Source organism: Ursus arctos, chromosome X (genome assembly GCF_023065955.2).
Source record: "Ursus arctos isolate Adak ecotype North America chromosome X, UrsArc2.0, whole genome shotgun sequence".
NCBI lineage: Eukaryota > Metazoa > Chordata > Mammalia > Carnivora > Ursidae > Ursus > Ursus arctos.
In genome coordinates this window covers 86796075-86822697 of record NC_079873.1, presented here as the reverse complement: position 1 = coordinate 86822697, position 26623 = coordinate 86796075, and the positions used below count along the sequence as shown (strand labels likewise).

The window sequence follows — 26623 nt, the reverse complement described above, 5'->3', positions numbered from 1 at the left end:
GATTTTTGCTCAACCGAAGGAATACATTTTTAACGATTCGGGGTGCTCAAACACAGAACAAGCTGCTATACAGAGCTGCTCAGATGCTACGATTCCCTACTCATTTGAAAATTATGGAGGTGGAAAAGACGGCTGAAGAAGATGACCCCCGACAAAATAGCCCTCCCGCTGCCCCACTTGGTTTCAAAGCCCAAATCCCCCAACATGGGGGATACTTGCTTGAGAAAGCTGTCACTTGAGAACCAAATTGGGTGCCACAAGTTAAAGCCCTGATTCTCCTGGGCTTTGGTGTTTTATATTGCCCCCTACCCCTAGCTCAGTTTCCATCTTGGCATAGAGGAGGACAAGGCACAGAGGGTGTTATGGGGAAATGCCAAGAGGGAGGTGTCAGAGACCAGAGTCACAGAATTGCTCAGATCTGTTTCATGAAAATATCATGGTGTGGGGCCAGCAAGTAGAGAGAGCACACTTTCTTTCCTTCTCGGAGTCCTTGCTCACTTGTTTTCTCTCTCTCTCTCCCCCTTCCTCGGTCCTTCCCACTCCCCCCCCCCCCCCCCCCGTCTCCCTCCCTTCAACTAGCCAGAAGGAGAGCTGGAGCAGGGATGGGGGCAGAGAGTGATCATTTCAGGTCAAAAGGTTGACACCACATTGGTTAGGTGAGCTGCGGAGGGAATGAGATCATGAATCTTCACAGGTCGTGAAAATTGAAACAAACAAAACAACCTGGGAATGATGTCCCTGGGGCTGTGTCCCAGTGAATGTCTCAGGGAACAGGGCCTTGACTGGGATGCAGTACCCCTTTTACGGGTACTCCCCGGAAGTCTCCCCCTGAAGCCTCTTGGTTTGGCCTTTCCGAGCACTTACTTGCTCTGCTTTTCGCCTCACAGGGCCAGGCAGAACCGCCAGGGCCCCCTTGCTTGAAATTACGCTTCCTACAACGGACTGCCTTGGACTCAAACTCCACTCCCTTCCCTCTTCATGCTCCCTTCTGTCTGCCCTAGGCCAAAAGTAACCTGTGGCTTCACAAAGCAATCTTTTCTTCCCTGCGCCCCATCAGCTCTACTTTCTCTCCCCACTTGCAGGAGCCCTCACCGCACTCAAAGATCTGGGTACAAGGGCCATGTCTGCAGCCCGGCCCCTAAGAACTTTGTCGACACTTCAAGATTTTTCTCTCCATGTCCTCTCTCGAGTCCTGTCCACATCTGCACTCTTAACCCCAGGACAGAAAAGTCAGAAATCTTTCAGACCCCTCCCTGAGAGTCCTCTTTCTCCTTGGAACAGAGAGAGCTTTCAAACGTGGCTTCCTGAGTTTTCCAATTTGCTGGTGGGTGGATCTGGAGTGGGCATCCCGTCTGCACATCTGGCCGGGGGAGCTTTCCAGATTTTCCTCATGACTCAGGATCAGTTTCTGACTGCGAGGCGGGGCAAAGGCTCCTGAAGTTTCTGCGAGGCACCTCCCCCTGTGAGCAGAGCTTGGTACAGCCCAAATAGTTTTCAGGTTAAGAAAGCCAGAATCTTTGTTCAGCTGCACTGACTGAACAGACTTTGTAGGGGTTACCTGGCCAAGAGTGGTGGCGGCGGCGGCGGCAGCAAGGCTCCTGGGATAGCTCAGGTGAGCTGAGAGGGTATGTGCACACTTTTGTTCGCTGGATAACTCGGAGGCTAGAGGAGGTGAAGCAACTTGAACTTTATAGTTAATCAAAGTCTGCAGCTATACTTTTGAGGATTTGTCGGAATCCGATAGGCATGTGGAATAGTTGGGAAACTTCAAAACGAATGGGACACTTTTTGATCGGGGGATTGTGGTTGTCTGTTGAGGAGATTTTTCTGGTGATATCTGGTCTGTTGTGTGTAGGGTTGTTTTTCTTTTCTTTTCTTTTCTTTTCTTTTCTTTTCTTTCCTTTCCTTTCCTTTCCTTTCCTTTCCTTTCCTTTTCTTTTCTTTTTTCTTGTCTTGTCTTGTCTTGTCTTCCGCGACCCAAAGTACCTGATAAGGAAGAACGAACGTGGGAGGGAGGTGTGGAGGGAGAAACCCTCCCAAGGCTGACAGGGCTTCCTTCTGGCTTCTGCTGACCCACAGCTGTGGGCAAATTATTGAAATGCAGGCATCATCGTGGATCTACAGTGTGTACAAGAGGTCTTTAAAAGCCCTTGGAAGTGGGGTGCATGGGCTGCGTGCTCTTGCACAAGAGAGAGTGGCAGTGGAGGCTGTCCCGTCCGTGCGGCCGGGGGTCCTCCTGCCCTGGTGACAGGTAGATCTTATTCTTTGATTTTTGCTCTAGCTTGAACTTTGATTTGCAGCCAGGGCTCTATCCCCTTCCTCCCCACTACGCTGCCACTCACAGTCCAGGGGCTTAACTGGGCTACTTGACCAGAGTGGGTGGAGGGGGGAGGGCAGCAAAATGATCCAAGTATTGCAAATGAAAATTGGTTCTGAGGTTTTGGAGCCTGCAGTTTGGGGAAAATCATCCAGGAAAATGAAACAAATATTAACATCCGGACGATCACATCTGGCTTCAAGATAAAGCATCGTGGTTTGTATTCATGTTTTACTGAAATATGGCTAATGTCTCATTTGTTAATCTCGGTTGTGAAATTAAGGAAATTGTATAGTGTGGAGGAATTTTAAAAAAGATTCTGTATTTATCCTTACAGAGTTCCTAGCAGGCCAGGGAAAAGTCTAAACACTTGTGTTGTCAGGAATAGGTTAAAAACAAAAAAAAGTCTTTCCATGTCCTTGGGTGTCTTCGGTTCCTAAATTAAAAGCAGGAAAAAAAAAGTCCCTTTCTGACCCCCCCAAACAGTGTTTCTTTGATTAGCTTTGATTTGAAATCATCTCACCTTCTGACAGCTTGCAATTCAAACACGAAACTCCTGCGTGCATTCTTGTGAGAAGAAGATGATGAGAATTCTCAAAAGCGGGAGGTCTGCGTTTTCCTAACTGTGTATGTAACCTTGGGCCCATGCTTTCACCTTCCTGTGAAAGCAAGGAGCTAGGCGTCGTGATTTCTAAAGTCCTTCCAGCCTAACATTCTGTAAAAATTGGAAGCGGATTCTCACAAGGCTGTAAAATGAGAGTTATAGGATGGGCTTATTCATCCAAGAGGGGAAAAAACGGGTAGTGGGGTAAGCCAGCCAAAAAGGAGAGGTGGAAGAGAGAGGGGGTATCGAATGGCAGAGGGGCCATTTTATATTGGTCTTTTAAATGTCCAGGAGTGTCTTAGTTAAGGCAGGTGATAACATCTCCTTTTCCGCTAAGGACAGAGATGAGATTTAATTGGCTGAACATGAATGTTTTCTAATACTGCTGCTGGACATTGGTCTTATCTTTACCAGTTAAAAGTATGTTCGCATGCTTAATTTTATTAGATTCGCCCCCTCCCCACCCCACAGCATGACACTCTGAGGTGTACGGGACAGCCATCGTATTTCCATTATGCTGATGGGGAAACTGAGGGACAGAGCTGTTATCTTCACTAAATGGTGGTATTTGGGACTTGATCCTGGATCTGCTGACCACTTGTGCTCTTTTTATGATTCTGAATTGTTTTGTATTCTTTGATAAAGTTCTTCAACAATGGAACGAAAAGGAATTGTGCACTCTTTTTTTCTTCGAATTTCTTTGAACAGTCTTCTTTCTGGATGGAGTAGATGTGCCCCAGATAAGACTGGATCCGAGGACTTTTATGGTTTCGTTCCAATGCCAGGATATCTGGCCAACAATTGGAATTGTTCCCTGGTAGATGTTCCCTGCCATATGTTCCCTGGTAGATGCGTGTGCATAGATGTGGGCTATGACTCTGCCCGTGTAGACACGGGAAGCACTGTTCTCTGGGGAACATGCCTGTCATCCTTGCGCAGGGGCCACGCTAATCTCTGTATCGTCCCCATCTTGGGTGTATATACTGCCGAAGCCAGCACTCTGTGTAGCGTGGATGCCGAGTTTTTATTGCCTCTCCCTCTCTGCACCACTCCCAGGTGTGAGGCTGAAGTGGCGTCTACTTCATGCCGGTGCAGAGTTAGGTCTTCTGCATTCAGTTTGCTCTGAAAACACCTAATTGCTTCTACCTCCTATTTTGCTTCAAGTATAGCATATGGGGGAAACTGGGGGCGGTGGGGGGAGGGGGGCAACCAGCTAAGGACACCACCTTGGGAGTCATGCTCTCTCCCTCTCTCCCTCTTAAACGCCCGCCCTTCCTCTCCCACTCACCCGGGGCAAAAGCAGTTTGTAACCCACAGACTGGATTTCCTCTATCAGAGAACAATTCTCTTTAAGAAACTGAGGCAAATTTCCTGCTTTATAGCAAAATCGGGTTTCTATGTTAAGGCTGACCCACAGGTGAGGAACAAGTGATTTTCTTCTTAAGAGTTTGCCCAGCTCCCCCTGCGATTGCCAGTCCAGTGAGTAGCAAAAAATCCATCCCCCAACTGCAGCCCTTGTATTATTCTACGTGGCAGGCTCCCTCAACTTCCCCTGGTAATTTCCAACTTTCCACCCTCTGGACCCACCCCTCCCACTTGCCTGAGTTCACACAGCCTTCTTCGTGCTCTGTCTCTAGGCAGTGGGTCCTCATTGAAATTGTACTGCTTGAGACCGTCATCTCAATGCAAAACCCTGCACTCTGCTTCACCCAACCACCCATGACACGTGCGACCCTCTGGACTCGGGCTCCCTTATCTTAGATGTGCCCATTCCCTTTGATAGCCAGAGGCTCTCTTTGAGACCTGAAGCCTTAGCTTTGATTCTGTTTACTGACTTCTCAATATGTGGTCTTTAACCTAAAGGCCCTCTTGTCTTCACAGTTGGGTGCAGTAAGACAGCCAAGAAGGAGCATTCCGTCCCCACTCTCCTGGGCTCTAGCAAATTGTTTGCGACAAACCCGACTTACAAATTTCTGGGTTTCCAGAAGTTTTTCTTTTTTTTTTTTTCCTTTTCAGACTTACCTAATGAACCCTCCGAGGTGAAGGGTTCTGATTCTCCCATGATCATCAGGCCGTGGACATAAAGAGCCTTTTCAATACCCACTGTGGCAATAAATTCTATGTCTCCAAGTTACGTATCATGTTTGCTTTGGAGGATTTTCCTCCTTTGAGCTTAAAAAACACCCCCCCCCCAAAAAAAACCAGTGTGGTGTGAGGGAGCATTGCACACTGAATCTGACATTACACAGACTCGGGTCGGAGTCAGTTTTGCATTTCTAGCTGCCCCTTCTGCAAGTTGCCATTTCTGCAGATACAAAAAAAAAGGGCACAGATAACGCCTCCTAAACATGGCTGCCACATAGAGAACATGGACTGAAATGCGCATTTCAAACGATATATACAAACATTAATTGTCTGCGTAAGACATTCGTCCGTTCAACGAGTATTTCCTGGACAGCGGTTGTGTGCCCAGCTCCGTGCCAGGCAAAAAGAGCACTGACAACGTGCATCTTGCCTTCACCGAGCCCTTTCCACTTATTCAAAGTACGTTTACACTGACCATCTCATTAGGTACTGCCACAGCGTAAGGAGGGCAGGATAGATAACCCCACTCCCCTGATGAGAAAATCGAGGCACAAAGAAACCCAGCCAGAAATGGGGCACAATTCTACTCTGCAAGTCCAATGGGACTTGAGACTACAACTTTATTCAAATGAAAGCCCGTCCGATTTCAGGCTGATAGCCTGCTGTTCCATATTTACTGTGAACCCCCGAAATGCAAGTGCCCTCATCTGGAAGGCTTGCCCTCTACACATCAGCTGGATATGCTGCCTCTGAAAGGGTCTACTGGGATCATACTGGTTTTTCAAATCAAACCTGATTTTCGTTTCAACTGATGCGGCTTCTGTCTGTAGACAGGCCCTCTTTATATAGCAGGGACTCGCCATCTGACTGAGTAGCAAGAGAGGCATGGGGGCAGAGGGCTTTCCCAAGAACAGGAAATACCCATTTATCCAAAATGTTCAAGGACTAGGAGGTTCTGGCAAACTAAATACCCTAATTGCCCCAGACTATCCCCCATTTACAAACCCCAGCCTCTGGCAGTCCACCAAACCAGCCAGGGAAAGCCAGAGGCACAGTAGTGTTTGTTATAAGTCAGAGCACACGTGAAAATCAGGGTCAGTTTGTAAGAGGCTCCAGAAAGGGGACTGGGCATACATTCAGATTACTGATACCACTCATGCCTCCAAATACAATGAGATACACTTTAATACTTAAACTATGTGAACAGAATTAAATCTGATGACTTAAAGGCATTTTGGTATTTTGCAGTGTCCCATAACCTTCAATTTGAAAAACAGTGGTCAATAAATAAGGCTATATATTGAAAAAAACAAACAAACAAACAAACCCAACTATGGTTCTTTTCAGCTTCTTATTCCTTGGATTCAGAGAAAGGGTAAGTTTGTTTTTATATATTGTAGTTTACAAATAACGTCGAATTCAATTTTTTATGGTTTTTAAATAGGAAGACTTCTTTACCACTAAGGCATCTCAATGTAATACTGAAAGGACATGAAATAAGACAGTAGAGAGGTCTGATCATTATTTCACTTTTTATAAAATAGCAGCTCCCTCTTCATTAACTAGATTTTGAGCTGTGTTACCTACACAGACACTCTTTAAATTGCTAATTAGTATTTTTTCAAACTTTGCCCGCTTTTCAGCAGATACTCTGATCTTAGTCAGATTTTCTTGTTCCGACCCTCGTGTAATCATGAAGTATAGACATGAAGTATAGTTATCTGTAAAATATATTTTTAAAATAATTGGCACCATGTAAATTTCACAACCCTCCTCTTACTAACCATTGAGCATCAAGAATCATTAAAATCATTACAAATCTATCTTTGTGAATCAAGCAAAGGCATTGAGAACCCTATTATCACCCCAAAGCTATTTAAAATCAAAGTTACTTTTCAAATTATCCCCATAAAAACCAGTTGTTAGGGACATTCGAGTGAGGGGCACTCAGATAGACGATTGCTTAAAGAGCCACTATATTAATTCTTTATTTAGCCACCGAGATTTTTTTCTTAAAGAAAAGAAAGCAACAATGTATTGCCATGGGATAAGAATCTATCGTCCATCAAATTAGTGTAATTGAATTTCAGAGTCTGCCTTTTAAAGCGGGCAAATGATTGCATGTTAGACTTTGAAGAAGAAAGACACATACAATCTCTCTATCTTTCCTTGTCTTTGGAGGCCATCTGCTGAGCTCTGTTGCTTGCATTAGCCTTCCTGGCCAGTAATAAAAAATGCAAAGCTCTTTAAATGATAAAAGGGAAGGAATTGTGTAAAGGGGCTCCTTAGAAGTGAAAAGGGCTGCTTCTCCCCTCAAGCACAAAATATGTGGCCCTTCAGGGCACCAACTTATTCTGAGTATAGTAAAACGACTTTTTTCTTTTATCTTTGAATTTAGGATTGTCCTTTGCTTGAAACTTCTCTCTGCCAATGTAAAATGAAAGACTGCCCTTTACATGATAATGACTCATATTTATAACGAGCGATCTTAACATTATCTATTTTTTTCAATAATATTGTTCAGGCCCATATTGTCCCATTTGGCAGACGAAGAAACTGAGGCTCCCAAATGTTTTAGGCACCCTAAGCAAAGCCCCATGCTGAGCTAATTGGTTGCAGAGCCTGGACCCTATTTTCCCTGAGAATCTTCACTTTTCTTTTAAAGCCAAGCTCCGTGTGCCTAGCTCCAGGAACAAGTCACTGGGATGACTACTGTTTGTCCAATTTCAGGTAATCTATAAGAGACTTCAGAACTTCTTCCAGTGACCACAATTTTTCTCATTCTAGACATAGTTCAGCAGTATGGGTCCTCCTCTGAAGCTCTTCAAAAACCAGAAGTACCAGGACCTGAAGCAGGAATGCATCAAAGACAGCAGACTGTTCTGTGACCCGACCTTTCTGCCTGAGAATGATTCGCTTTTCTACAACCGGCTGCTTCCCGGGAAGGTGGTGTGGAAGCGTCCCCAGGTAACTTTGTCTTTTGTTGGTTGGTTGGTTGGTTTGCTTTTTACCTTCTGTCTTCTTCTCAATCTCTTTCATCATCACTCTGCCCGGTGCACTGTTTCTCTCACACAGCCTACTACGTGCAAAGCTTTAGTACGGCACATGTTATGCATCTGTGCTTCTGACTCTAGCTTGAGGAATCTTGAATTTCAGTCATATTTGGTCACATAGCAATTTTAAAAGAAAAACAACAAAACTCCCAATGGGATGAGCATCAATGAAATGATCGCTACAAGGACAAGATGAAGTTTGCATGGGGGGAGGGGGAGGGTGGAAACTTCTTTGTTACTCTTGGGATACCATCACCTGGATCCCCTCACCATTAGCCAAGTGGAATCTAAGTAGGAGCGTAGCTTTCTCACTATCTATCGAAGGTTACTATGGTTCTCTGTGGAACAACTCTATATTGTGTCTCTAAAGTAAGTCTCAGGGCCTCTTCACCAGCCCTGCAATGCAACCACCTCCTTCAGCAACTCAAGGTGGGCTTTCGTCAGCCAGCAAGCTTCATAGCTGCAACTTTTTAGTTGCAATTTCCACAGCTTACACTCACTCCTAAATGGACTTCTCACGAGAGCCCCTGCAGTTGCTGTAGGTTGCCACCAGGTGGTGCCAAATTACATAGGTCCCTCCAAGGCTCTTGGGTTTCCTATGTGACTGGAAGGAAAGGTCTCAGTGTTTGCCTGCAAAGTATGATAGCCATTGAGAGTGTGAGACTTGGAGAAGTCCTCTCCGTAGGAAGGAAGATGTCATTCCTGACTTTCTGCGCCTCCAGTTGTTGACATCCCTGCAGATCACTGACCTGCAATAAAAATCTGGGACACGTGAACAGAATTCACTAGCCACTAATTTGGTATGCAGAGGGGTAAGTTTTGTTTTGTTTTGTTTTTGCAGAAATGCACGGAGAAAATAAAGATGTGTTGTCTCAGTGCCACTCTTATGAATGGATGATGATGATGAGGGGCACCACTCTTTCCTGATGCCTGGATCTGAAAGAAAGGACATCGATAGGGCAGAAATAGTTGAAAAGGAGGCGGGACAATGAGGAAGGTTTTCTGTGGGGGAGGGATATCTTTTTAAAATAGGACAGACTTGCAAGTATTCCTAGGCCAAAGAGTAAACAGTAAAGAAGAAGAGGTTGAAGACACAGGAGAGAGAAGGAATGATTGATGAGGGAGAGGTCCTGGAGGAGATAGGAGGAGACCCAATGGGCGGCAAAGTCGTAAGCCAACATGAAGCCATTTCCCAGATGTGAACCAAACTGACAATGTTTCCTGTACTGGCTGGGTCTTGAGACACATGCTCCCTCCTCTCTCTTGGCTCAGTCCTTTGTCCTTTGCCTTCTTCTTCCAAATTCCGTGGACTGAATCCTAGATGGATTAGCAGGGAAGGAAAAAACTTAATAACCATGGCAAGAGTCCTTCTTGTCTCTGAAGCAAGCAATACCCCTTCCAGGGTGAGGGGCTATCAGAAAGAGAGGGTGAATTGGGGTGGGTAGGAAAAGGAATCAGCATTTATGTCATGCCTACCATGGGCCTAGAGACTGTGTTTGGAGTTTTCTGTACATTTTTTTCATTTCATCTTCGTTTGCCATGGCTTGGCAAGGTGGGTGCCGTATACATTTCTCCGATGTGGTTCTTTTTTTCTGGTTTGAAAACCAAAGGTAAATATTACTACATTTGTTTTATTGATGATGAAACTGGGTCTCAGAGAGAAGGTAAGAATTTGCCCGGGGCCTGACGGCTGACACCCTGGGATTTGAATCCAGGTTTGACTCCAAAACCCATGTTGGTTTTCACGCTGCCATGCTGCTGTGTCAGGGAGACAGCTATTTGGGTCTCTTCTTTTGCTAAAATTGGTAGTTTCCCACCAGTCGGTTCTCATATTCCTCCTCCCTGGGTCGAGGCTATACACCCATTAAATCATCCATCTTCTCCCTTTTGAAAACACACTGTGAGCTTAGTCTTAAGCCCAAAGGGAGAGTCTTGAGAAACATTTATTGAGCACCTACCCTGTGTGGTCTCTGTGTACTTTACAGACACAGCCCGGGGTGAGGTGCTCCCATTCAGGCTGGAGAGATGGAATGTTGAGCTATCAAAGAGTTAAATAATAAATGAACACCTGATAGAAGAAATGCTCTCTTCAGGCCCACAGACAGCAAATCCTGTGGGGTTTTGAAGGAGGGGGAGATCGGCATAGATTGGAGTGGTCGGGGAAGGGGCCTCTTGTGGGAACGAGGGAAAAACAAGGTTCTGGACCACCATCTGAGTCTCCTCAAAAAGCTCTGGATTCCTTTCCAGCCAGAGTGGAGGCCAAGCCTGTGGTCAAGAACCACGTCAAAGTTCTCTGGCCTCCCATCAGGAAAGCCGAGAGACAGCCCTGGGCCTCTCCGAATTGGCTCAGGGAGACCAGATGGGTCGTTGGCCTCACTCGCTTCATTGGCAAGGTTGTAATCCCGCTTTGCAGGGAAGCTTGCAGGCATCTTGTCCCTTGGCGTTGCCACACAGCCTCGTCCTCAACCAGGGCTGCTTTCTGAAGTCTCTACAATGGCAGATATTCTCTGTTTCTAGCCTTCCCATGTTCGACAGCTTCCGCCTTTGTAAGCCTTCTTGCCTGTAAACCCCACGGCTAGCTGAACCAAACGACTTCAGTTAAGGCCCCAGTAATCCTAGGGCAGGATTGAGTGTTCCCTTCTTCCCAACTGCCACTCCCTTGCTGTGTCCTAAGGAGCCACTTTAGACAGACGGGGATTATGGGAATGTTTTGCAGTGATTGGGGCCAGCTCACCTGCCCATACCCTCCACAGAAAAACCCTTCTCCTTAACTCCTCCAGTGGTCCGCTGGCCCCAGCTGTAGGCCTCACTGCCTGGGTACACTGGTATATGGCTTGAGACATGTGTTCCTGAACTTTCCTGTCCTCCTGGGGCTTCATCCTATATAGTCTTAGTAAGTTCTAAGCTATGCCGATTTATATGGACTTACAGGGTGATCGTAAGACTTCAGGTACGGCTTTTAGGGCTGAAATCTGGCTGCCAAACTCCCATTAAAAAAATCTCTTCTCCAGCCACTCTCCCCTCCTACCCACCTCTGGCTTTTTTCCTGACTGACTCATACCCAGCTACAGCAGTGTCTTAGAGTCAGACACATCTAATCCCTTACTAAAGCGGAGCAAACCCTCTCGGGGATTTGAGCAGCCAGCTGTGGGGGGGAGGGGGGGTCAGGGCACCTGCACGAGATCTTCCATCAGCTCTGGTCGAGTTCTGACCTCGGTCTCTACTTACCATTACCCTCACCCAGATCCTTCCACGAGGAAGACCCTCCCCAGGGGCCGTTTCACTACCCTGGGGGCGGGGTGGAGGGTAATGAGGGTCTGGATGAAAGCCAAAGGTGGTAGGAATGGAAAGGAAAGTTCGATGAGGGGAGACATCAGAAACAGAATGCAAGGGCCTCGGTGACAGATTGCCTGGGAGGAAAGAGTAAAGGGGAAGCACTTTTCTCTATGCTATTAGAAGTTTCCAGCTCCCTGCTGAATGGGGTACCTCTGTGCAGTAGTTTTGGCCTAGACTGGTCATAAAGTTCCTATCGTTCCCAGAGATCATGTCCCCCAACCTGACTAGTCCTCATGTTTTCCACCAGTGACACAGTCGAAGAGACTTGGATGAGCCCATCCTGTTTATCTCCATCTGTCCTGTTTATTTTCAATGGTGCCTTTTACCAGCTTTCTCACAGTACAATTTATAGACCGTAAAATTCACCTGTTGGATGAGTACGAGGCAATGAGTTTTAGTAAATTCACAAAGTTGCGAAAACTTCATCACGGTAGAACAGTCACATCGTCCCCGTAAGACCCTTTGTGCCCATTTGCAGCGAGTAACACCCCTCCCCATCACAGGCACTCACTAATCTACTTGGGTTTCTATCTAGATTCGCCCAGCTCTAGAAATTTAATTGGAACAGGAAAGTAACAGTAACTGGTTTCTTTTGCATAGCATAACATTTTCAAGGCTCATTCATGTGGCAGCATGTCGTCAGTTTGTCCCTCCGATGGCTGAACAGTATTCCTTTGCAGGGACATGTCAATTCTTTCCAGTTAAAGCCAGTTGAGATTTATATCTGGAGGCTTCTAGCCAAAGTCTGAAGGTTCACATAAGAAGATAACGATGTCGTGACTTGGTTGCCTAGGTTGGAAGTGGAAGTGAAGCTTAAGACCTGAATTCTCAGGCTTCATATTGAGTTTTCCTTGGAGGGGTAAGGAAGGACGTGGCTCTTTTACTGATGACAAACTCCTCCCACAAAAGGAAAATTCCCCTGCAGGTAAAGTGAACTCCTTGAAGGGCTGGTCCAACATTGGTCCCTGAGCCCAGCTCCACCTACGAAGACCAAGCCTGGAGATGGTTCAATTTTCTAAGGATAAGATAATGGCTACTTGGACCAGCTCGCACAGCCCTCAGGTCCCAAACAGCAGCCCTGAGGCCTTCTGGGACTAGTTAGGGTGCTGGACTTGGTCATAAGTATCTATTACAGGGCTGGCCTCACTTGCAGGTGGCCAGGCCCCCATCCCATCAGTACTGCAGGACTGCATGGAGCACTCTTAGAAAGACCTCCACTCTTCTGGCTGCTGGTTTTCTCGGCCTCCTTTCATTTTACTGTGGTTCTTGAGGTTGACCTGAGACCTCAGTGTTTATTGTCCGCCCATTTCATCTGTGTAAAAAAGTTGCAAAAGCCACGTATAATGACATGTACAGGGCTCCAAGCCTGGTAATCATATGTCTCCCTCTCCCTCAATCTTCCAGAAGTCTCTGCGAAGGGAGATGAGGTGAGGACAATGGGAAGGACTCTCAGTGCTCAGCTAAGAGGACATATTTCCTAGAGAATCTGTTTTGCATGTAGAAGGCTTTGGCTCAGGGATGGGGGTATGTGGGGACCGTTCCTGGCTTTACTCTTGGTGTCCAACTTCCTAGTTGTGTGTGTTTCCCCCTAAGAAATTATTTTGCCTTGACAAACAGCCCAGTTCAAGGATCACAGCAACTGTGCCAACACAGCTGGGAGCCATTAGAGGCCCAGCATCTCCCCTCCCTCTCAAGCCACCCAAATATGTGAACATGTGAGCTGTGACCTCTCCCCAACTCCATTCCTTACCAGTCCAGCAGAGCTCAGGCTGAAATATCCCATCTGCAGTCTCCATCTCGGCTCTGAGCTACAAAAAAATTTCTCCTGCCTTACTTCCTTACTCCCAACATGTAGACACCCCATTGTCCAAAACTAGGGAAAAAGTCAATAAATAACCATCTCATTATTTTCCAATGTGTCACCAAAAAAAGTCCATTTGGCCTTTAGATTTGCACTGGCTTATTACCCTTTACCCTTTCTCCCCCCTGAGCTCGTTTTTAGTCTCTGACTTCTTTAAAGAGGTAGAGGATATGGCGTAATAAAGATTTTCTCCCATGTTTCGCATCACGGTGCTGACATAAGCAAGAGATTGATTCCCATTGAGTGGATTAAACTGAGGAGTTTAAAGCCTATTGGTGATATTTAGCCTGGAACTGAAAGCTGAGATATAACTTAAGCAAGTCTTCCAGAACGATAAAGAGCTTTTAGGCAAGTGTTAAGCAGAAAGGCATGAAGATCCTTCCCTAACTATACATGCTTTTGAAGAATCTAAAACTTCAGTCCTAGGTCTCCTACTAACTAGCTGCATGCCTGGAGGGGCAAGTTGCTGCCCTTTCCTGAGCCTGTTTTCTCCTTTGTAAAATAAACAGGTTGAGTAAATAGTCCCTAAGATTTTTTTCAGCTTTGACAATCTATGGCCTGTTAATTTATCATGTTTTAAAACCCATTGTTAAATGGCCATCCATCATGCATGAAGAGTGGTGAAGGAAAACTGGGACATGGGCCAGTTTACAAGAGGGAATAGAAAATAAGGGATTTTTCTGGCCCAAATTTATATTCTTTCATGATTACACACACACACACACACACACACACACAGAATGACCACATTCAGCTTGGATCTATGGGAGAATAATTGCCCAGTTTTTCAATTTGAGTTCTGTTTACAGGTATTTGCTCATTTATGTGACCCTTTATGTCTTGAATAAAAGCTGGCACGCCAAAAGTGTTGGCTGAGCCTGGATCCCTGCTGTGAAGTGAGAGCCTCGTGGCAATCCAAGACATTGTAATGTAACCCCAACCACCAACAACTTACATAAAACCAGCAAATAAGTTGCCTTAATAATCTAAAAGCACATTTTTCCATACATCAATGTTCACTTTATTGATTTTCCTTACTAGGCAACTATTATTTGCATCATCTAAACCCAATAAATCATTGCATAATCCTATGTCTTGCTCCAAATAAAATGGTAACACCTGGCCCACAAGAAAAAGCTGTTTAGTTTCATCTTAGGGCAAAGAAAGAATTAGGAGAGAAAGAATATCAGGGCCTAATTCACCCAACACACCTGCTCTAAGCTCAATAAGTGAAAAAACAGGCAAGTCCCAACCCATAAAAAATATTAAGATAGAAGTCTTCTTCTAAGACAAAAAAGTAATGTTGAGACACTAGGTATGCATCTAAAAAAAACCAAAACACCCAGAAAATCCCAAACTGAAGACCCACCCAACCCTCTCCTTTTGGCAGAGGGATGCCCAATTAATCTTTAGTTTGGATTTGTCCCTGCCTAGAATGTTTATTTCTTTCCAGAGTGATTTTGGCTTTTAAAAAATATATGGAATGTTTCATTCTGTAGACCAGACCCTTCATCAAGGAGAATTATGTCCATTAAAAAAAAAGAGGTTTGAGAACCAGAAAAATATAGCTGTCTCTATTTAATAAATTTAAAAAGGATATATGTCTAGATTTTCTTTCCATTTGAGACTAGGATTTATTTCTGCTGGGTAAGCAGAATGTCAAGGTACCGGCCAACGGCCTCCTGCACGAAGCTTTCTCCAGCTACTCAAGACTTCATTGGTATTTCCTGCCTTTGAACTCTGCAAGTGCTTATTCTCTGAGTCACACAGTCATGTCTTCCATTATGTGATATTATGTATGTAGCAATGCCTTTGTCTATGCCTGCCTCTCTACCCCTTATGCCTCCATACCTCTCCCTTGTCCAACGGCCCCACACTAGTCATCCCTAAGGCTTCAACTTGAGTTGTCACCACGGCTATTCAATCTATTCTGTCTACCACCAGTGAGACTTTGGGGATCCTTCCTCTAGACACCGAAAATAGACATTGAAAATAGCTTCAGTGTGCCCTCAGACATTGTGCCGTCAATGTATTATTTGGGTCTCATTTTCCTACTCGCTGTGGGAATGGCACAACTGTTGACATGTTGGGGGAAAAAGACACATATGCCCCAAACAAATACTAACCCCCCCCCTCCCCGGTCCGGCTTCCCTCAGAACAACCTCTGTGGGAAAAGAGTGTGTTGAAGTGCTCCCGTGAATGGTCAATTACCACCTGCTATTAGTGCTGCTGCCATCTATATTCACCCAAAGATGTGGAGAAATCTAGTTGCCATGGAGACTGCCGTTGCCTTTGCTTTATGTTGGGGGAAGGGCTTTCTGTATAAGGTCTCCTAACTCATTTTCCCAGGGAGGAAGAAGCATTCACCACCACCGGGCCTTGTCTTTTGAAATGCAATTACCCTTCCAGGCCCAGGTGCTTCAGAAAATCTCATCGTGATCAATAGGACCGGAATGCAACGTGCTAATCTCTAGTCCTCTTCAAAAGCTCGCTGCTGCTGGGAAAACTCTGCCCAACTGCAATGCTAGTTCTGAGCGCCCCCACCAGCCCATCTCAACCTGTCTCATCGCATCCCCTCCTCCCATTTCTCCTGCCACTTCCCCTCATAACCCTGTCTCCGCGGCTGGATGATTGACTGCTTTGTATTTTTCCCCACAACCCCACCCCTCCCTGGACCTTCCCTTTATCCCACTTATGGAAGTCCTAGGCGCTCTCTGTCCTGCCGACCCCAGCTCACGCTGACTCTTAGGAAACGCTTCCCACACCCTTAGAACCAATTATTGTATCCGCAGGACATCTGTGACGATCCCCGTCTGATCGTGGGCAACATCAGCAACCACCAGCTGATCCAAGGGAGACTGGGGCACAAGCCGATGGTGTCTGCGTTTTCCTGTTTGGCCGTTCACGAGTCTCACTGGACAAAGGTATCCCCCTCTTTTGTGAGACCTCAGTCAGTTTCCACCTTCTTGTCTTCCTTAGTAATTTGGGGGAAAATCGGGTCGTAAACTTTTTAGATTGTTCAATTCCTGAATTATGAGAATCTTTTGCAAATTGTGAGGATTTTTACCAATACAGAAAGTTGAGGGGCGCCTGGGTAGCGCAGTCGTTAAGGCGTCTGCCTTCGGCTCAGGGCGTGATCCTGGCGTTCCGGGATCGAGTCCCACACTGGGCTCCTCTGCTGGGAGCCTGCTTCTTCCTCTCTCACTCGCCTGCTGTGTTCCCTCTCTCTCTGGCTGTCTCTCTGTCACATAAATAAAATAAATAAAATCTTAAAAAAAAAAAAGAAAAAAGAAAGTTTAAAGAATTTTACAGGGAACACCTACATATTCACCTAGATTCGTACCATTGACAATTTACTCTGTTGGCTTGGCCACACGTTCGTTAGTTGATCTTTCGTCACTTGCAGCCCTTTGACGTCATAGCTCTGCAAACTTGTGTTGTCTGCTCTGGTTGGAGTATAGAGCCAGCAGGAGCCGGGAAATCACAGATATGAATAACAGAAAAGACAAGAAAAATAGAAACAGTTCCTTGAAATGGCTCTAATAAATTCTAGAGTACAAAAATTCCTTCGGCATTTAGGTTGAGTCGAAGGCAGTGAAGTGCTGGCTTGATTTGACTTGATTTTTCTTCAGGCAAAAGAATTTTTGAAGACTAATGTGTAATTGCATATATAAAGGAGAATTTCCCCAACATAATTTTGTTCAAGGTGTGAATCAAATCCATATAGAATCTACATGAAATCTCTAGGATGGACCTTTAAAAACCGAAAGTACAGGGGTCTTGTATTTTCAATGATTTTGTCTTTTAAAATGACTTAATTAGGTGGTTAAACGTGCAGCTGTGAATATGTTTGTATAGATGGTTTCTTATGATCGAGTTTGTAGATTATCTGTGGGAAATAATTTAATCCTTAATTGGCTGCCCCTCAGTCACACTGTGTATTCAGGGCTGGCATGGTAATAGTATCCTCAGCAAAACTGACCTAGGGAAGCAAAAGTTGTGGGGGAAAAAATGCCCAACCTTGGGCTTCCCAACCTAGACCCAAACCAGATTTATTTGGTGTGTTTCCTACTGCCATATAGATTTGTCGGAAGTCAACTGCAACTCAATATTTGGATGTGGTCTGGCAAATAACAGTTGTCTGACTGTTCTTATATTTCCAGACAATTCCCAACCATAAGGAACAGGAATGGGATCCTCGAAAACTCGATAAATATGCTGGGATATTTCGCTTCCGTTTCTGGCATTTTGGAGAATGGACTGAGGTGGTGATCGATGACTTGCTGCCCACCATCAATGGAGATCTGGTTTTCTCCTTCTCCACCTCCATGAATGAATTTTGGAATGCTCTACTCGAGAAAGCTTATGCAAAGTAAGGAGGGGGGTTGACCAGTCAGTGGTCAGGGCTCATGAGGAAGGGAAGGCCACATTTGTTTAACTGGGGTGGGATATCAGTCAGATCCAAGGCATTGCTTTGGGCCTGGGCCTGACCATCAGAAATCCGGCATGACAGAGAAATGAGCTCTTCTGGTTTCCATTAAAAACCCTCCCTGCTCCTAGGTGTCCCTTCCAGCTGCTAACCTACAGATCATATGGCATGATGGCCTCAACTTTTCTCCTTCCCTAATATTCACCTGGAGAAGGAAGCTTATTTATGGACTGTCCTTGCTTAACATAACCTAAGCCTAGAAATCCCTGACTACAATCTCAAAATATCTCTCATTTCATACCTCGAGACAAGCCAGCTGGTGAAGGCTGGCTGGGCGGGGACTGTTCTAATTCTTGGGAACAAGAGGTCCTTGACCTGGAAAAACCCATTTACTGACATAACCTTGTATATTTGCCCCCAGGCTGCTTGGTTGTTATGAAGCCCTCGATGGTTTGACCACCACTGATATCATTGTGGACTTCACTGGCACACTGGCTGAGACTGTTGACATGCAGAAGGGAAGATACACAGAGCTGGTTGAGGAGAAGTACAAGCTGTTCGGGGAGCTGTACAAAACATTTACCAAAGGAGGACTGATCTGTTGCTCCATTGAGGTTTGTCCCCCAAAACAACCATTGTTGGCTCACAGTACAAAATTAGTAGGGAATGTCACCTTTCCCCCAGAGATTCAGGAAAAAGCATTATGGTGCTCAGAAAACTAACAATACCGTGGAGTCCTGGAGCAGAAGCCACAGAACTTTGACTTAAAAAAAAAGAAAAGAATTTATTTATTTATTTATTTATTTATTTATTTATTTATTTATTTCAGACAGAGAGAGAGTGAGAGAGCGAGCACGAGTCAGAGGGGCGGAGGGGCAGAAGGAGAAGCAGACTTCTCGCTGAGCAGGGAGCCTGATGTGGGGCTCAATCCCAGGACCACAGGATCATGACATGAGCCGAAGGCAGACACTTCACTGACTGAGCCACTCAGGCGCCCCAGAGCTTTAACTTTATATCCTTCCGTACCAACCATCCCACTGGGGCCGATGCAGTTTCTGAGCTTGTGTAAAGAGCCTCTGCTAAATTATTCCTCCTGCCTCTGCCCCTGGAGGTGGAGGTTATAGCTGTTTGCTCACGCAATAAACCAACCCCACCAAATTTTGAAGCTGTTCATATTAGTGTACTACTGTGGGTAGTTTCGATCTGAATTGTTTATGTGAGTTATTATATTAAATTCTTCATTTCCTTTCTTTCATTTGCTTTGTGTCAAGTCAGGTGTCCAGATAAAATTTCTATCCGCTTAGGGAGAATTGGCTTCAACCATACTGGGGTAAACCAATCAGGGAAGAGGAGGAACCAGGCCTTGAGTCTCCCAATTCTTGTGGCCTTATATATCTCTCTTTGCTCTCAGTCTCCCAATCAGGAGGAGCAAGAAGTCGAAACTGACTGGGGTCTCCTGAAGGGCCATACCTACACTATGACTGATATTCGCAAGATCCGTCTTGGAGAGAGACTGCTGGAAGTCTTCAGTACTGAGAAGCTCTATATGGTTCGCCTGAGGAACCCCTTGGGACGTCAGGAATGGAGTGGCCCCTGGAGCGAAATGTGAGTGACATTTCACTTGGATGGCCACGTCTCCAAAGCCCTATAGTTCTCCCAACTCATCCCTCCAGATTGCTACTGGGCTGTCAGTGCTTAGTGACATCCGTGGGGTCTGTGACCCAGCCAGAGGCAGAATAAAGCAGGCCCAATCCTCACGGCTTCCGGTCCTTTGTCATCCGGCTTCCTGTAGGAAGTCAATGGTAAACCTAATGGCTTAACACTTCATTCCTTTGCCTTTAGTTCTGAAGAGTGGCAGCAGCTGACTGTGGCCGACCGCAAGAACCTGGGGCTTGTTATGTCTGATGATGGAGAGTTCTGGTGAGGAGGGGTTTTCTGTGCTAAGGGCATCGGGGCTCCCACATGGAACTACCGAGGTAGGTATTCAGCACCACCTTCATTTCTTTCCTGCCTTCCTTCCATTCAGGATGAGCCTGGAGGACTTTTGCCGCAACTTTCACGAGCTGAGTGTCTGCCGCAACGTGAACAACCCGATTTTTGGCCGCAAGGAGCTGGAATCGGTGGTGGGATGCTGGACTGTGGACGATGATCCCCTGATGAACCGCTCAGGGGGCTGCTATAACAATCGTGATACCTTCCTGCAGAATCCCCAGGTTTGAATCTATTTGTTGTTGCTGTTTTTCTTTGCCTCTAACTTCTCAAGGCAATAGGAACTCGGGTCTTACCTTGCAGTATTTCTTCCATATCCGTTTTTCAATTTGCAGCTGTTGTGTAATATTCATCCATCAAGGTGCCTAGGGATTGGCTCAGACGCTATAAGTCATGGCAGACTGTGTCTGTTGCAGACACGTATGTTGGGAACAATATTAAAACTCCTCTGGCTGCCTCTCCCCTGGTGCTATATTGCTTGGTGTGGCTCTTTGTGACTGTCCCTCATCGGGCAGAAAGGATCTGCTCCCAGACACTCTCTCAATTCCTTTTCATTTCTTGACTGCCCACCTGTTCTCTTGGGTGCGCATTTACAATACGCGTCGTCTTTCTCGTGCAGTGATTCCTCTGAATGCCACCATTATGCCTCCCTTTTCTCACCCAGAACTAGGACATTTTGCTCGGGATCTGAAGCACTACCCCATCAGTGACCCCATCCCATCCATCTTCCGTTACAGTGCTCTTCCACATGATCCATTAGGGGTCAAGGCCAGGCACGCCCCGAAGCAAAAAATCCAAACATCCAAAGCCTGAATCGATAATAATCTTGATGGTTTTACCCCCAAATGTGCCGATGAGATAACCCATGGGAGGCAAGAATTCTGACTGTACTGCCACATTACGTGGGTATGTCTTTTCTTTCCATGGGCCTCACTGGCCAGGCATTTTGAAGGACCCTAAGACGAGTAGGCTGATTTATTTAACTCATACTCCCCCCCCTTCTTTCCATCTTAATTGTCCTTAACCAAAGGAAAGCTCCCGTTACCACCTCATCCCCCTGTACAACCCTGGAAATGTTTCAAATATCAGACACATCGACCAAGCTGGAGAAATGAGCTTTTGGCTTCAGTCTTAACTGTCTGCACGAGACTGATCGTTAGGGGCCTTGCAAACCTATGGTTCTGGTTTTATTTTCTGATTCTTGCTAAAGGGAGGGAGCGAAAAAAGCAAAAAGCGAGAGACACAGAGAGAGAAAGAGAGAGAGAGAGAGAAAGATGGAGACAGAGGGCACACTCAGATGCCTTTTAGTTTTCCTTCTCAATGGTACCATGACTCCCTCAGATGATGTCTCAGAGTCTCAAGCACAGATCTGCAGCTTCCCCGCAGAGCGGGTAGCGAAGCATCAGTTCTCCAAGGAAGTGGATACAGCCCCTGCACAAGCCACTCATCTGGGCTGGCTATCGGAGGCTAGCCGAGGGGGATGCCGTAGTATCAGGCTAAGTCAAACAAAAGTGCCTTTCGCCTTTATGGATTCTGGCATTTTTTGGTGTGCAGCTTTGAAAAGCAAGGGACAGTTGAAAATAAACCCAACAGCTTACCAAGAAGCATCGCCTCTTCGGCATCAAAGACCCAGGCATGAAGCGGTCTCTCGATCCACGCCGAATGGCACAGGGAGGAGCGGTATATGCTCTCCACTTAGCAAGCCCCTGAATTATCCCAGGCCTCAGTGTCTGCTCGGTGGCAAAGCCCAGAAAATATTCAGAGTCTCTGCTCCTCAGTGTCGTTCTCTTCCCTGAAATCTGAGCTGGCTCATCTGAAAAGGAAGTGCTAACTTAGCTCCTTGGTGGCCTCTTTCCCCTAGTACATCTTCACCGTGCCCGAGGATGGGCACAAGGTCATCATGTCACTGCAGCAGAAGGACCTGCGTACTTACCGCCGCATGGGAAGACCTGACAATTACATCATCGGCTTTGAGCTCTTCAAGGTAAGAAGGGGCGTGTGGAGTAGAGAGAATAACGGCAGACAGAGTCCCGGTTAGGACGGCCTGGGTGAGGGGAATGAAATAGGTCCGAGGATGAAGAAAGCACAGGACCCAGGATCTCCTAAGGCGAACGCCGGAATTCGAGCGCAGTGGAGCAGCTCACGGTGTCTCGTTTCCAGGTGGAGATGAACCGGAAGTTCCGCCTCCACCATCTCTACATCCAAGAGCGTGCTGGGACCTCCACCTACATCGACACCCGCACCGTGTTTCTGAGCAAGTACCTGAAGAAAGGCAACTACGTGCTCGTCCCGACCATGTTCCAACACGGCCGCACCAGCGAGTTTCTCCTGAGAATCTTCTCGGAAGTGCCCGTCCAGCTCAGGTTCGGCTCCCGCGGCCAGCCCTGCAAACTCCTAGCCTCTGCTTTGCCGCCTGTGCAGACACGCAAAAGGACAACCTGTCCGCCGTCAGACCTCACTGATGTGATGGTGGTAGAAATAGTTCTCAAAATGGTTGTTTTCGTACTCATGACAAACTTCCCGGTAGAGGTCTGAGCTTCAGAGCTCCGGGCTGCCACTTCGGGGGAATAGGCCTGTAGCCGAAGCTTTCCCACATAGATCTTCTCTTCTGTTCTCTGGCTGACTCTATTCCTCTCTTAGCCAGCTGGCACTCCTCGCAGCTCCTCTCTTATGTTCTGAGTGCTGGGTCACCAGAGCTGCCTTTTCACCCCAGCCCTGCCTACTCTGATCTTTATCTGCTGGTTCTTAATGCCAGGGGAAAGCAAAACAGACTCATAAAACCGAAGCCATGTCTGAGGAGGAGCGAGCTGGCTCACTCAGCATTTCATGCCTATCTCCTCATCAGAGGGCGCTCGTCATCAGTGGCATGTCTTCTCTTTGATGTTCCAGGGAACTGACTCTGGACATGCCCAAGATGTCCTGCTGGAACCTGGCTCGTGGCTACCCGAAGGTGGTGACCCAGATCACCGTCCATAGCGCAGAGGGCCTGGAGAAGAAGTATGCCAATGAAAGTAAGAGCCGCAGAGGTGTCTGGGAAAGCAAACTTCAGTTCCATTTAGTGCATGTAGGGTTAGAAAAGGTGGTCATGAACGATGCTCTCCAGGGGTATTTTCAGTCTCGGGAAGTCAGGATGGCTGTCAACGTGGACAGAGAACGGGATGTGAACTTCCTTGGGCAAGGTCTACGTACTATTCGTTTTTATAAAGAATGGAAAAGAAAAGGGAATCGGGAGCCAGGGTTCGAGGTCATTCTGGTACCCAGGTGTTAGGCTAAAATGGCCCAGTGAAAGAGTTTCTCGACTCCCTAGAGAGAGAACTGTATTCACTCTGTTAAAAAGCGACTGTCACTTTGTTCCAGCCGTCAATCCGTATTTGGTCATCAAGTGTGGAAAGGAGGAAGTCCGTTCTCCCGTCCAGAAGAATACTGTTCATGCCATTTTTGACACCCAGGCGATTTTCTACAGAAGGACCACTGACATTCCTATTATAGTGCAGGTAAGGGTGTGAACAGGGACACCCCCCCTTCCCCCAGGATGGCTCACATTGCATTCGAGATGCTAGATTTTCCCAAGTGCCTCAACTATCCAGGATACAGAGCAAGGGTCATCCTGGTCTTTGGCTGTGTATTTTTACTCCAGGACACCTGCCATCAAGCACAGACCCTGACTTCCTCATTCATTTCCATTGTAAATATCCTCTCCTCTGTCCCTTTCATTGTGGGTGGAAGCCTACAGGTCCCAGGTACACATGTTGTGACATGTACCATAAAATCCCATGAGGGGAAGCATATGCCAGGTCAGAGGACCCTTATCCTGTTAGGTCAGGATGGACCACTATCGTTTGGCTGTTTTTCTGCCCAGCTGCCTTTACAAAGCCATCGCATAGCTCAAGGCTGACCTTGAGCCCTGCTGGCTGGCTTTTCACCTCTCCTCTTTTAGGTAGCTTCATCAGCCAGAGCCCATTCTCAGGAAAGAGAGTCTCCCGGTTTTTAAAACAGACCTTTCCAAGTTCAGCACTAGGTTCTAGACGCCACTGGGCCAAGTCCAGTCTCACGGAGGGTGGTTCACATTCCCTGTCTTGACTTGTCTCTCCAGGTGTGGAACAGCCGAAAATTCTGTGACCAGTTCCTGGGGCAGGTTACTCTGGATGCTGACCCCAGCGACTGCCGTGATCTAAAATCTCTGTACCTGCGTAAGAAGGGTGGCCCGACTGCCAAAGTCAAGCAGGGCCACATCAGCTTCAAGGTTATTTCCAGCGATGATCTCACTGAGCTCTAAATCTTCAGCTCTAGGGAATCCTGACAGAGCTTTCCATCCTTCTCTTTTCTGTCAGGTGCCAGGTCTTACCTAATCCATACTCCTTTGAAAGAAAGAAACTCACAGTAACTAACTTCTCCTTTCTTCTGATAAATCCCCCATACCTCCCGATCCAGGTAGCATCAGTAGCTACATAACCTATATACCTCCAGCAGCTGGACAGGGGGAGGTGACAGTCCTATGTGGAGATCATACAGACGTTTGCCAACAAAACGATCTCCGGGGCTTCCGGGGGTGAGATTCGAGCAGGACAGCAAGGGCCTGGATACCCTACAGGTGTCTTTGCTGCTTTCAGGCGCCCAGTGATATCTTCCCCGTAGGGCGTGTTGAGGAAGGAGGAGGGGTGATCAAGGCCAAGCTGGTCTAGCCTGACATCCCAGCTCCCGACTGAACACTTGAGACTTGCCTGCAGCATTGTAGCCCGTGGCCCGAGCCTGCTTCTGAGTCCCCAGCTCTTATCGCCACCAGCACCAATGCCACCTCCGCCGCCACCACCACCGAACACCACCAACCATCACCACCCCCGGAGAGTGTAGTCCTGCCCTCACCCAAGTCACCCCCCACAGTAAGTTTTACCTTCATGCTGAGGATGCTTCCTAGGTGCTTAATGACGAGCCGGAGCTCAGTGAGGCCTGGACAGCGGGAAGGGCCCGAGCTCCAGCTCGATGGAAGCCAGCTGTGTGCCACAAAGAGGGAAATGTGGAAGAAGCTGCAGTGGGAGACACAGCCTCGGTCCCCCACCCATCCACACACACCTACACTCACACACGCGCACACAGGCGCGCACGAACTACCGGTCAGGCAGTCAGCGGGCGAGAGGAAGGACGAAAAAGTACCACGCACCCCCTGAAAGGATGAGAAAACCCACCCAGGCATATAGTACAGCCAATCTGGGGCCCCTGACTGCAATGTGAAATCTCCTGCTGCTGCTAGGTTTACAAACAAGCCCATTGTCCTGTGCCTCCTAATATCATTGGTACTGAAGACCCCGCCTGGGGGCTTGAGATTTTGGGTCCCAACCCTGGGCCTCTTGGTTGGGAAGCTTCACTCCCTGGGGGGCGTTTGTTTGTCCTCTTGTTTTTTCAGTATTTCTACAGAATTTTCTCTAGAGTCAGTCATTCTGAAATGTTCTTCCCTCTGTATCTCATCTATCGACATTCTACCCCTCCTTCAAGGTCCAGCGTAAATGCCACCTCCTCCATGAAGACTTCCCTAACCCCTCCCAACCCCCACCTCTGACAATATTTCAATGCTTCCGCAATGATGAAGAAAAAACATAGTTGTAGTACTTAGTCTAGTCCAGCACGCATTCATTTAAAAATATATTTCGTAGGTTGTTTTTTTTAGCTCACTCATTTCTTACCATGTTTTGCAGTCTGTGTAACTTCTGCAGTGCCTTCACCACACTGCCTTACATAATCCAAACCACAATAAAGTTCACATTCAATAAACTGACCAGTCTTGATTTGTTGGCACGGGAGAGATGGCCAGAGTGACCGTCTCTTGAGACTCGTTCTGGAGCTGCTAGAGTTGGGAGTGGGGATAAGGAATCTGCACTCTGAGCCTAACAGGGCGGTGGGTGGCAGGGGTGGCAGATGGGGACGTTGGGAGAACGGGTGGGGGGGGACCTCTTCTATTCCACATTTAAGTATATTTGCACAGTATCTGGTGTTACACGGTTTTGAAACCCCTATGGGATCGGACTCCAGGCCAAAGCTACGGTGGCCAGATCTTTCAAGCACAGACCTCCCAACAGAAGAAAATACCATCTCCTTCCTCCATCAGCCAAATGGATGAGAAGACTTCACTCATGTGTTTCCACACTCAATATCTCATCTGCCCATCTTAGGGTAGGGTATGGGGGAAGCCCCTCTCCTGTTTCCTTGATCCTTGCCTCTTGACAAGGAAGGAAACCTAGGCAGGGGAGGGGTCTCCAGTCCTTCCGTAAAGCCCTCAATCCCTGTCCCTACAACACTAGCTCCAGCCACGCTGGAGCTAGGACATTTCACATACAGGTGTTCAGACTCCGTAGGGCTTTGTCAGGAATGTACTCTACGGTGCAAGTAATGTAATAGTTCTATATGGTCGACAGATGGCACTATGATATTACGATTAAGCTCAAAGACGCTATTACTTTTTTTTGCAAGGTGAGAACGTTCCCCCCACCCCCACCCCGGCAAATCAAATGGTAGAAAAGAAAGGAACCGACACTTTTTGATTGTTTGCCAAGTGTCAGGCTCCATGGCCAATGCTTTATACTATTCATCTCATTTTAAGGCCCATAATAACCTTATGAAGTGCTGTCATTAGCCCCGTTTTCTCAAAAACAGCGAATTTCAGTCACTGAGAGGCTAAACAGCTTACTGAAGATTGTTCACTCAGTAATCATATCATGATTATAGGCAATCATGTCTATTGACTCCTAGACCTCCACCTGTTCCAGGAAGATATGCTGTCCGTCAGCAGGTGGACATATCTTCCCTACATTTATAATACCGGCTGTGTATCCACAGCACGGTGCCAAGCATACATACAAAACGTATCTGTTGGAATCTTTACCTCTCTCACTTACGTGAGCACGTAGGTACTTACGTGCGCACACATGTAATCTGTCAGTACGCTTGGTTTCCCCAA

General features: G+C 46.9%; 1 protein-coding gene across 2 annotated transcripts; it reads left to right on the top strand.

Moving 5' to 3' along the window:
- Window positions 1-1453: 1453 nt before the first annotated feature.
- CAPN6 (calpain 6) lies at window positions 1454-25440 on the top strand. Of its 2 annotated transcripts, none has more exons than XM_026478844.4 (13): window positions 1454-1612; window positions 7794-7973; window positions 16049-16180; window positions 17420-17628; window positions 18107-18299; window positions 19097-19290; window positions 19528-19605; window positions 19712-19898; window positions 21536-21658; window positions 21835-22037; window positions 22564-22685; window positions 23032-23168; window positions 23768-25440. In XM_026478844.4, the coding sequence occupies exons 2-13, from the start codon at window positions 7809-7811 to the stop codon at window positions 23948-23950; spliced, it is 1926 nt and encodes a 641-aa protein (XP_026334629.2). In that variant the 5' UTR covers window positions 1454-1612; window positions 7794-7808; the 3' UTR covers window positions 23951-25440. The 2 variants fall into 2 exon arrangements, with proteins under 2 accessions (XP_026334629.2, XP_026334630.2); XM_026478845.4 differs by having other exon boundaries at window positions 1472-1625.
- The last annotated feature ends 1183 nt before the right edge of the window (window positions 25441-26623 follow it).